Raw genomic sequence first — 13,121 nt, forward strand, 5'->3', positions numbered from 1 at the left:
ATAATAAACATTGTCTTTACATAGTGTTATAATAAACATTGCATTACATGTGTTATAATAAACATTGTGTTACATAGTGTTATAATAAACATTGTGTTACATAGTGTTATAATAAACATTGTGTTACAAAGTGTTATAATAAACATTGTGTTACATGTGTTATTGTTCAGACAAAACGCAAATAGGAATGAAAATCTACGTATTCAAAATTAAATGATAGAAAATGTAAAGTTTCTAATTTTATTAAACAAATCTTTGTGCTGTACAATTATAATGAATCTGTTTAATTAGAATTTAATGAATTATCATAACAGAATAAAAACAATATTTTTTACCTTCGCCATATCGGTAATTGTACTAGCGCTGTCCATTAGTTTTCGTTGATCCATTTTTACTTTTCTAAGCCTGAAACAAATATAATTATGAGAAACCCAAATAATCAGTTGAGCATTACGAACGAAATACTTCGTTGAACATAGATTTTTATTCATATTTTATCAGAGCTCACAAATAACCTGTTGACTGCCAAGTATTTCAGCTGCTACAATACAACTCTAAAGCTTTTTCATTTTGTAACTTTTTTAGTGACGTCATTTTGGATCGAAAGTGAAACAATTTGTAAGTAGGTCAAATGCATGTACGGTGCTGACATCTGGCATTGAAGTTAGGTATTATTGATAACGTATTAACTCGTCCGTGGCACTGTGTTACCGATCGGATTGGACGAGTTATTTCGTCTACGGCACTGAACAGGTTAAATATTCTATAACTAATTCGATATTCGAAAAAAAAACCAACTTTTTAGTGTTTCATGAAAACTGAACTAAATAAGCAGTAAAAAAAAGATATTTATAAAATAGTTTCACTTTGGACTATTAAACGTTAAAGGTTTTCTAACTGTCACCATCCGTGACTTTAGCTACATAGATCTATCTAAACTTAAAGTTCATTCATTTTATCCTAACTTTCTGTTCCAAGTCTTTGGAATATTTTGTGTATTATGTCGAAGACGTCACACGAATTTCTCAGATTTAGTTTGTTTGTTTTTTAATTTCGCGCAAAGCTACACGAGGGCTATTTGCGCTAGCCGTCCCTAATTTTACAGTGTAAGACTAGAGGGAAGGGAGCTAGTCATCGTCACCCACCGCCAACTTTTGGGCTACTCTTTTACCAACGAATGGTGGGAATGACTGTCACATTATAACGCCTCCACGGCTGAAAGGGAGAGCAAGTCTGGTGCGACGGGGATTCGAACCCGCGACCCTCGGATTACGAGTCGAATGCCTTAAACCACCTGGTTATGCCGGGCCGCTATCTGTACTATCCATCCCTAATTTAGCAGTGTAAGACTAGAGGGAAGGCAGCTAGTCATCACCACCCACCGCCAACTCTTTGATTACTCTTTTACCAATAAATAATGAGATTGACCGTAATATAATAACGCCCCCATAACTTCAGATTACGACTCAAGCGCCCTCCCCATGTGGCCGTTAGTTCTAGTATAAACGTATTAAATTGTGACCCTTCCTAATTATCCATGGTGCTTTGGTTTCATAGATAATGAAGTTCGTTAGGCCTAAAACGTCACAATCATATATCACTGTTTTCTGTAAAACGTGAACCAAGTTTCATTAGACTTCTTACAGGTGATTATCTCTTTGTACAAACACACTTTTCTCTCATAGCTATGCTTATGGTTACGTGCTTTCCATAAATAAACCTCATTGAAAGCTGTAGTATCATTAACGTATGCTACGTTAGGCTAAAGTAACTGCGTTGAACTTGCTTCACGTTACGTCTTTAGCATTTATTTGTGGGCAAAAATATTCTGTTCTACTTTTAGTCAGTGTGAATAATATTTTAGACAATTTACATCAAGTTTTGTCTGGATGTAAAATAATCCGTGTTCGTAACTTCGTAACAAACCAAGATAAGTCTTGTCTAGATGTAAAATAATCCGTGTTCATAACAAACCAAGATAAGTCTTGTCTAGATGTAAAATAATCCGTGTTCAAAACAAACCAAGATAAGTCTTGTCTAGATGTAAAATAATCCGTGTTCGTAACAAACCAAGATAAGTCTTGTCTGGATGTAAAATAATCCGTGTTCGTAACAAACCAAGATAAGTCTTGTCTGGATGTAAAATAATCCGTGTTCGTAACAAACCAAGATAAGTCTTGTCTGGATGTAAAATAATCCGTGTTCGTAACAAACCAAGATAAGTTTTGTCTGGATGTAAAATAATCCGTGTTCGAAACAAACCAAGATAAGTTTTGTTTGGATGTAAAATAATCCTTGTTCGTAACAAACCAAGATAAGTCTTGTCTGGATGTAAAATAATCCGTGTTCGTAAAAAACCAAGATAAGTCTTGTCTAGATGTAAAATAATTCGTGTTTGTAACAAACCAAGATAAGTTTTGTCTACATGTAAAATAATTCGTATTCGTAACAAACCAAGATAAGTCTTGTCTGAATGTAAAATAATCCGTGTTCGTAACAAACCAAGATAAGTCTTGTCTAGATGTAAAATAGTCCGTGTTCGTAACAAACCAAGATAAGTTTTGTCTGGATGTAAAATAATCCGTGTTCGTAACAAACCAAGATAAGTTTTGTCTAGATGTAAAATAATCCGTGTTCGTAACAAACCAAGATAAGTTTTGTCTGGATGTAAAATAATCCGTGTTCGTAACAAACCAAGATAAGTCTTGTCTGGATGTAAAATAATCCGTGTTCGTAACAAACCAAGATAAGTTTTGTCTGGATGTAAAATAATCCGTGTTCGTAACAAACCAAGATAAGTCTTGTCTAGATGTAAAATAATCCGTGTTCGAAACAAACCAAGATAAGTTTTGTCTGGATGTAAAATAATCCGTGTTCGTAACAAACCAAGATAAGTTTTGTCTGGATGTAAAATAATCCGTGTTCGAAACAAACCAAGATAAGTTTTGTCTGGATGTAAAATAATCCGTGTTCGTAACAAACCAAGATAAGTTTTGCCTGGATGTAAAATAATCCGTGTTCGTAACAAACCAAGATAAGTTTTGCCTGGATGTAAAATAATCCGTGTTCGTAACAAACCAAGATAAGTCTTGTCTAGATGTAAAATAATCCGTTTTCGTAACAAACCAAGATAAGTTTTGTCTACATTTAAAATAATCCGTGTTCGTAACAAACCAAGATAAGTTTTGTCTACATGTAAAATAATCCGTGTTCGTAACAAACCAAGATAAGTTTTGTCTACATGTAAAAGAATCCGTGTTCGTAACAAACCAAGATAAGTCTTGTCTGGATGTAAAATAATCCGTGTTCGTAACAAACCAAGATAAGTCTTGTCTAGATGTAAAATAATCCGTGTTCGTAACAAACCAAGATAAGTTTTGTCTACATGTAAAATAATCCGTGTTCGTCACAAACCAAGATAAGTTTTGTCTACATGTAAAATAATCCGTGTTCGTAACAAACCAAGATAAGTTTTGTCTACATGTAAAATAATCCGTGTTCGTAACAAACCAAGATAAGTCTTTTCTGGATGTAAAATAATCCGTGTTCGAAACAAACCAAGATAAGTTTTGTCTGGATGTAAAATAATCCGTGTTCGAAACAAACCAAGATAAGTTTTGTCTGGATGTAAAATAATCCGTGTTCGAAACAAACCAAGATAAGTTTTGTCTGGATGTAAAATAATCCGTGTTCGTAACAAACCAAGATAAGTTTTGCCTGGATGTAAAATAATCCGTGTTCGAAACAAACCAAGATAAGTTTTGTCTGGATGTAAAATAATCCGTGTTCGTAACAAACCAAGATAAGTTTTGCCTGGATGTAAAATAATCCGTGTTCGTAACAAACCAAGAAAGTCTTGTCTAGATGTAAAATAATCCGTGTTCGTAACAAACCAAGATAAGTTTTGTCTACATGTAAAATAATCCGTGTTCGTAACAAACCAAGATAAGTTTTGTCTACATGTAAAATAATCCGTGTTCCTGACAAACCAAGATAAATCTTGTCTGGATGTAAAATAATCCGTGTTCGTAACAAACCAAGATAAGTCTTGTCTAGATGTAAAATAATCCGTGTTCGAAACAAACCAAGATAAGTTTTGTCTGGATGTAAAATAATCCGTGTTCGTAACAAACCAAGATAAGTTTTGTCTGGATGTAAAATAATCCGTGTTCGTAACAAACCAAGATAAGTCTTGTCTGGATGTAAAATAATCCGTGTTCGTAACAAACCAAGATAAGTCTTGTCTGGATGTAAAATAATCCGTGTTCGTAACAAACCAAGATAAGTTTTGTCTAGATGTAAAATAATCCGTGTTCGTAACAAACCAAGATAAGTTTTGTCTAGATGTAAAATAATCCGTGTTCGAAACAAACCAAGATAAGTTTTGTCTGGATGTAAAATAATCCGTGTTCGTAACAAACCAAGATAAGTTTTGTCTGGATGTAAAATAATCCGTGTTCGAAACAAACCAAGATAAGTTTTGTTTGGATGTAAAATAATCCGTGTTCGTAACAAACCAAGATAAGTCTTGTCTGGATGTAAAATAATCCGTGTTCGTAAAAAACCAAGATAAGTCTTGTCTAGATGTAAAATAATTCGTGTTTGCAACAAACCAAGATAAGTTTTGTCTACATGTAAAATAATTCGTGTTCGTAACAAACCAAGATAAGTCTTGTCTGAATGTAAAATAATCCGTGTTCGTAACAAACCAAGATAAGTCTTGTCTAGATGTAAAATAATCCGTGTTCGTAACAAACCAAGATATGTTTTGTCTCAATTTCAACTGTAGAAATATATTTCACATGTCGTAGATAGAAATTCAATTTTTAATGTTAATTAATAAACAAACAAGATATATTTAAGGCTCCGAGCTAAACGGGAATAGTTATTTCATGAATATTTTATTTCTGATTTTACGCGAATGTATTATGAGCTAAAAATACACATACCTTTAATACACGAACGTACTGTGAGCTAAAGATACACATACCTTTAATACACGAATGTATTGTGAGCGAAAGATACACATACCTTTAATACACGAATGTACTGTGAGCTAAAGATACACATACCTTTAATACAACTTTCCTCTTATTGTTTGCAATTACAGTGAATTGTCACAAAATGCTATATTGGACGACAAATATAGGTCCAAAATAACCAAGTCTAAAGTTACACGGTTTTTAAATATACTATGTAAATATTTAAAACAAACACTGATGTACGTTCGTTTTCTCACTGTAGAGACATTGCATACCTGTAGATGGCACCACTATATGTGATGTATGTTGTTTTCTCACTGTAGAGACATTACATACCTGTAGATAGCACCACTATATGTGATGTACGTTGTTTTCTCACTGTAGAGACATTACATACCTGTAGATGGCACCACTATATTGATGTATGTTGTTTTCTCACTGTAGAGACATTACATACCTGTAGATGGCACCACTATATGTGATGTATGTTGTTTTCTCACTGTAGAGACATTACATACCTGTAGATGGCACCACTATATGTGATGTATGTTGTTTTCTCACTGTAGAGACATTTCATACCTGTAGATGGCTACTAGAAACTTCCGCTGATGAGCCCTCACTTTGGCAGAGTTAACACGTTTCACCAACTTTGTATTCTTGTATATCAACCATGTTTCTCGAAGTACATTCGCTGCCGCATTCTTCAACTGAGGCAAGGACAATTTTATTAAACACAGAAACTGCTTAAAGTAAGATTTATTAAACACAGAAACCGCTTAAGGTAAAATTTATTAAGCACTTAATCCGCTTAAGGTAAATTTTAATTAAGCACAGAACTGCTTAAGGCAAATTTTATTACGTACAGAAACTGCTTAAGGTAAATGTTATTAAGCGCAGACACTGCTTCAGGTAAATTTTATTAAGCGCAGACACTGCTTCAGGTAAATTTTATTACGCACAGAAACTGTTTATGGTAAAAACAGTTCATTGCAGAATACATACAATTAATACACACTGTTTTGTAATAAAAGAACGTAAGTTAGAGATTTTTTTTGCGTGAGTGAAGAGAAATCGTAAGTATCTTTCCGGTAATAAAATATTTACGTTTTGCTTTATGAAGTACCTATTTTGTTTCCGGTACAATAAACTGCATGGTACTTTAAACGTACGCTAGAGAAGCACTTATTTTAGTTGGTATTGCAATGTAACTCTGTCACAATGTTCTTACCTTTATATTTTAGTTGATATTGTAATGTAACACTGTCACAATGTTCTTTACTTTATATTTTAGTTGGTATTGTAATGTAACTCTGTCACAATGTTCTTACCTTTATATTTTAGTTGGTATTGTAATGTAACTCTGTCACAATGTTCTTACCTTTATATTTTAGTTGATATTGTAATGTAACACTGTCACAATGTTCTTTACTTTATATTTTAGTTGGTATTGTAATGTAACTCTGTCACAATGTTCTTACCTTTATATTTTAGTTGGTATTGTAATGTAACCCTGTCACAATGTTCTTACCTTTATATTTTAGTTGGTATTGTAATGTAACCCTGTCACAATGTTCTTACCTTTATATTTTAGTTGGTATAGTAATGTAACTCTGTCACAATGTTCTTACCTTTATATTTTAGTTGGTATTGTAATGTAACCCTGTCACAATGTTCTTACCTTTATATTTTAGTTGGTATTGTAATGTAACTCTGTCACAATGTTCTTACCTTTATATTTTAGTTGGTATTGTAATGTAACACTGTCACAATGTTCTTACCTTTATATTTTAGTTGGTATTGAAATGTAACTCTGTCACAATGTTTTTACCTTTATATTTTAGTTGGTATTGTAATGTAACTCTGTCACAATGTTCTTACCTTTATATTTTAGTTGGTATTGTAATGTAACCCTGTCACAATGTTCTTACCTTTATATTTTAGTTGGTATTGTAATGTAACCCTGTCACAATGTTCTTACCTTTATATTTTAGTTCGTATTGAAATGTAACTCTGTCACAATGTTTTTACCTTTATATTTTAGTTGGTATTGTAATGTAACTCTGTCACAATGTTCTTTCCTTTAACAAGTTTCGATTTCCCACTATTCTTCTGTTTTGGAATAATCGCCAAAGTTCGGTGATATAATTTCATGGGACCCAAAAAATATTTTGAAAGTAAGTTACAATTGTTGACAACTATTTCTAACAATCTTCAGAGGATGATGATAGAAATATGAACAATGAGGTCGTTTTTCACTTCTCTTCGTTTTACGAGAACCAATTATTTACATCTCATATACTTTCGACAGAACCACTTCTATTGTTACCCTTTCGAAACAGCTCCCTCTGTGATAAACTTGTGGAAACTTTGGATTTAGTTCAGGAGAGCACAGTTTATCTGTCTCGCGGTTTTACGACCTCACTTATTATCCATCTTCACCCACACATTGGTGTCGTAACCACATTATAACGCTGAGTAGACTTTAAACAGAGTCAGCTTTATTAGGTTGCATATAGAGCAACTTGGCTACTCTTGTTTAGGTTTCTGGATCTTTTCGAGTGGCTTCAAACGTGGTTCTGTTCAATGTTAACAGATGTGGACATACCACTCGAATGGACGAACGACAGAAACTCCAGTACAAAGAAAAAACTGAACTTCAGAATCAATCTGTCTGGTCAATGGTGAAGTCAAGCTTACTTACAGTAAAAAAATTAACACTATTTCTAATCACAACATTTATAACACTCAACACACCATTCTCAGTCATAACACTTATATCAATCATCACACCCTTCTCAGTCGTAATATTTATAACACTCAACACACCCTTCTCAGTCGTAACATTTATAACACTCAACACACCCTTCTCAGTCGTAATATTTATAACACTCAACACACCATTCTCAGTCGTAATATTTATAACACTCAACACACCATTCTCAGTCACAACATTTATAACCCTTAACACACCATTCTCAGTCACAACATTTATAACACTCAACACACCCTTCTCAGTCACAACATTTATAATATTTAACACGTCATTCTCAGTCACAACATTTATAACACTTAACACATCATTCTCAGTCACAACATTTATAACACTTAACACATCATTCTCAGTCGCAACATTTATAACACTCAACACATCATTCTCAGTCACAACATTTATAACACTCAACACACCCTTCTCAGTCGTAACATTTATAACACTTAACACACCATTCTCAGTCACAACATTTATAACACTTAACACATCATTCTCAGTCACAACATTTATAACACTTAACACATCATTCTCAGTCACAATATTTATAACCCTTAACACATCATTCTCAGTCACAACATTTATAACACTCAACACACCCTTCTCAGTCACAATATTTATAACACTTAACACATCATTCTCAGTCAACATTTATAACACTTAACACATCATTCTCAGTCACAACATTTATAACACTTAACACATCATTCTCAGTCACAACATTTATAACACTTAACATACCATTCTCAGTCACAACATTTATAACACTTAACACATCATTCTCAGTCACAACATTTATAACACTTAACACACCATTCTCAGTCACAACATTTATAACACTTAACACATCATTCTCAGTCACAACATTTATAACACTTAACATACCATTCTCAGTCACAACATTTATAACACTTAACACATCATTCTCAGTCACAACATTTATAACACTTAACACATCATTCTCAGTCACAACATTTATAACACTTAACATACCATTCTCAGTCACAACATTTATAAAACTTAACACATCATTCTCAGTCACAACATTTATAACACTTAACACACTGTTTTCAATCACAATATCTGTAACACTTAACGGATGAACTGCTGTTTTTAAACTCGTGTTATAATAACAAATTCAAGCAATAAAAGATGTCAAAGCAAACTGAACAACCTTTAGCCATATAAAAATAATAAATGTTTTTTTGTTACAAAGTATTGGTGTTGAGACTAAACAACATGGAGAACAAGTTAAGCAATCAATTTTACATGGTGGCGCGAAATGGACCATACAGCTGTTTCGTTTAGAATAGTTCTAAATTAATTACTCTGAAACAAACAATTATTCAGTTGGTTTAAATTCTGTTCGTGACATGGTTTTTAGTACTAACCGTACAAAAAACGTTTATTACACAGGTACTGTAGGACCAAAGTCATTTTGGTTTAGTTACAAATTCACAGAGTTTATAGCGAATATTTAAATAGAAATTCTTGCGTGGGTTTGTTCAGAACCTAGCCTCTGGATTCTATGTGTGGCACCATCTTTCCATCTTTGAAAGTTAGCTGAACCCAAAAGAAAGAATAACGTTATTCCGAAAACGAGACAGATCTTTGATTCCAAAAAGAAAAAAATATTTGAAATTATTCTATTTCCCATATGATCCCAAACGAAAGTCTTGTAGATAGACATGCCTTATCTACGATTACACGTGTTACACTTATTTTTCTGTTTATATAAAAAAAGAAAACACTATGAGCACGTGATGTTTGAAACCTCACCCACAAACATACTGAACCTTCTACACATTTAAGAATTATTTATGATAGTGTTAAGACATACATTTTTGTGAGAATGTTTTATGTGGTAATATCACAACGTTACGAAAATTTTACTTTGTAGTTTCGAAGCGTGAAGATGCTAGAACGTTTCAGGCGATTGTAATAAAAATGACCAGTACGTACCCTCTTCGTTAACTGCGTGTCCATCATGAAATTGTGAACATGTTTCTCAGCTCTAGTTAACTCCAGTTTCCTCGCTATCACAGCTACAACAAGGGCAGTGCACCCTGCCCCCTATCGAGTAAAATAAATATATAAATAACGTTGACAAAGTCCTTGTTCTTTGTAAGTATTTAAAAGAGCGAAACAATCAGAACACAGTATTACAGTAGTGGGAAATATTTTAAAAACGATTTCTATTTACGGAATATAAATATAGTAAAATAAATATTCACAAAATAGTCATAAACAAATGTTTTTAATATATATATATACATTCATTAGGAGAATCTTATTTCAAAAATATAAAAAAGAATTCATTATAACGTAAAACAAATTATACCTCGTTTTTTAAAGCTTGCATTTATATATAGACAACACATAACGAAGATTTATGTACGTAGCTAATGTTTATTATTATTTTTAACAAAAATAAACGTATTTATCTCCATTTTTCGTATTTTATCTTTCGAGTTTTATTTGATGAACACTGAAGTCGTACGTTGTTATATTTGGATAAAAAACCTGAACTTGGAGTAAACTTAAGATTAATCGTGTTAGAAGAAACAAAAATTTGCTTTTTGAGAAACAATTATTCCAGAAACATATTCATATATAGAGCTGTCGAATCACATTTCGTGCGTTTCTTAAAACTCAGATGTCAACCAAGAAATAACTCGGAGTTGACTAGGCATAGCTGATGACTTTCTAAAGGAATCCGGAAGAGAAAAAGGCACTGAAATGTTAATTTGTGATAAAATATATAAGTTGTATTATTAATTTGTGATAAAATATATTAGTTGCATTATTAATTTGTGATAAAATGTATTAGTTGTGTTATTAAATTGTGATAAAATATATTAGTTGTATTATTAATTTGTGATAAAATATATTAGTTGTATTATTAAGTTGTGATAAAATATATTAGTTGTATGATTAAGTTGTGATAAAATATATTAGTTGTGTGATTAATTTGTGATAAAATGTATTAGCTTTATTATTAATTTGTGATACAATATATTAGTTGTATTATTAAGTTGTGATAAAATATATTAGTTGTATGATTAATTTGTGATAAAATGTATTAGCTTTATTATTAATTTGTGATAAAATATATTAGTTGTATTATTAAGTTGTGATAAAATATATTAGTTGTATGATTACTTTGTGATAAAATGTATTAGCTTTATTATTAATTTGTGATAAAATATGTTAGTTGTATTATAAATTTGTGATAAAATATATTAGTTGTATTATTAATTTGTGATAAAATATATTAGTTGTACTATTAATTTGTGATAAAATATATTAGTTGCATTATTAATTTGTGATAAAATGTATTAGTTGTGTTATTAAATTGTGATAAAATATATTAGTTGTATTATTAATTTGTGATAAAATAATTATTTTGTGATATATATTAGTCGTATTATTAAGTTGTGATAAAATATATTAGTTGTATTATTAATTTGTGATAAAATATATTAGTTGTATGATTAATTTGTGATAAAATGTATTAGCTTTATTATTAATTTGTGATAAAATATATTAGTTGTATTATTAAGTTGTGATAAAATATATTAGTTGTATGATTAATTTGTGATAAAATGTATTAGCTTTATTATTAATTTGTGATAAAATATATTAGTTGTATTATAAATTTGTGATAAAATATATTAGTTGTATTATTAATTTGTGATAAAATATATTAGTTGTATTATTAATTTGTGATAAAATATATTAGTTGTATTATTAATTTGTGATAAAATGTATTAGTTGTATTATTAATTTGTGATAAAATGTATTAGTTGTATTATAATTTGTGATAAATATTAGTTGTATTATTAATTTGTGATAAAATATATAAGTTGTATTATTAATTTGTGATAAAATATATTAGTTGTATTATTAATTTGTGATAAAATATATTAGTTGTATTATTAATTTGTGATAAAATGTATTAGTTGTATTATTAATTTGTGATAAAATGTATTAGTTGTATTATTAATTTGTGATAAAATGTATTAGTTGTATTATTAATTTGTGATAAATTATATTAGTTGTATTATTAATTTGTGATAAAATATATTAGTTGTATTATTAATTTGTGATAAAATGTATTAGTTGTATTATTAATTTGTGATAAAATGTATTAGTTGTATTATTAATTTGTGATAAAATGTATTAGTTGTATTATTAATTGTGATAAAATATATAAGTTGTATTATTAATTTGTGATAAAATATATAAGTTGTATTATTAATTTGTGATAAAATATATTAGTTGTATTATCAATTTGTGATAAAATGTATTAGTTGTATTATTAATTTGTGATAAAATGTATTAGTTGTATTATTAATTTGTGACAAAATGCATTAGTTGTTTTATTAATAAGTGATAAAATGTTAGTTTTATTATATATTTGTGATAAAATGTTTTAGTTGTATTATAAATTTGTGATGTTTTAGTTTTATTATAAATGTGCGATAACATATATTAGGTCTATTATTAATTTGTGATAATTGTTGTTGTTTTGAATTAAGCACAAAGCTACGCAATGGGCTATCTGTGCTCTGCCCACCACGGGTATCAAAACCCGGTTTTTAGCGTGGTAAGTCCGCAGACATACTGCTGAGCCGATGGAGGGCCAATTTGTGATAAAATATATTAGGTTTATTATTAATTTGTGATAAACTGTTTTAGTTTTATTGTAAATTTATGATAAAATGTATCAATTTCAGTATTAATTTGTGATAAAATGTGTTAGTTCTATATTGCAGACAGCTCTCCTGCTTTTATACCATCCGTTTCCAGTTAACTCAGAACCAGTCGCTTCGTTTTCTACAATAGTACAAAATGTTTTGACTATGACACGAAAGCACTCTCAGCATCCTGTAATTACCGTGTGTACATAACACGAAGCGAGTAGACTTAAAAATAATAAAAGTTCGAAGAAACAAAAGTTATCTAGGTAATATCGTAGTTTGACACTAGATGGCAGCCCAGCACTAACTTGAATATTCAGACACGAGCTTGACACGTCTCTTACTTTTATTTTGTACGTGTATGTAGCTTATGCCAAGAAGAAAACAATCAAACAAACAACAGAATTATAACACAAACACCTAGCTACCTTACTGTTCTTTGTTTAGGGACACTATCACATCTTATATAACAATAGTCTTCTTTTAGGACCGAGTACGAATATGGCCCAGCGGCAAGCGTGTTGGAGCCGTGAACTCAAAGGTTCATTTTCCCAGGCCTTTCACCGCACTTTCAGGCCGTTTCTGTCTATAAGAGTAACAGTCATAGCCGACTATCTGATTAGAGAAAAGTAGTCAAAAAGGTGGCGGTGGGTGCTGTTCACTAGTTGT

At 30.8% G+C, this 13,121-nt stretch overlaps 2 protein-coding genes across 3 annotated transcripts in view; one reads left to right on the forward strand and one right to left on the reverse strand.

Annotated features, from left to right (window-relative positions):
- The window catches only part of LOC143242200 (E3 SUMO-protein ligase PIAS1-like), a 571,445-nt gene that overhangs the window by 100,208 nt on the left and 458,116 nt on the right, over window positions 1-13,121 (forward strand). The window lies entirely within an intron of this gene.
- LOC143243255 (small conductance calcium-activated potassium channel protein-like) overlaps window positions 1-13,121 on the reverse strand; it is a 78,597-nt gene that overhangs the window by 6,133 nt on the left and 59,343 nt on the right. Inside the window, exons 5-7 of the mRNA XM_076487103.1 lie at window positions 9,712-9,822; window positions 5,562-5,689; window positions 336-405 (exon numbers count right to left, since the gene is read on the reverse strand). Coding sequence (XP_076343218.1) covers window positions 336-405; window positions 5,562-5,689; window positions 9,712-9,822 — 309 coding nt within the window. The remainder of the gene's footprint in view (window positions 1-335; window positions 406-5,561; window positions 5,690-9,711; window positions 9,823-13,121) is intronic.

This window comes from Tachypleus tridentatus, unplaced genomic scaffold, assembly GCF_004210375.1.
Source record: "Tachypleus tridentatus isolate NWPU-2018 unplaced genomic scaffold, ASM421037v1 Hic_cluster_2, whole genome shotgun sequence".
Taxonomy (NCBI): Eukaryota; Metazoa; Arthropoda; class Merostomata; order Xiphosura; family Limulidae; genus Tachypleus; species Tachypleus tridentatus.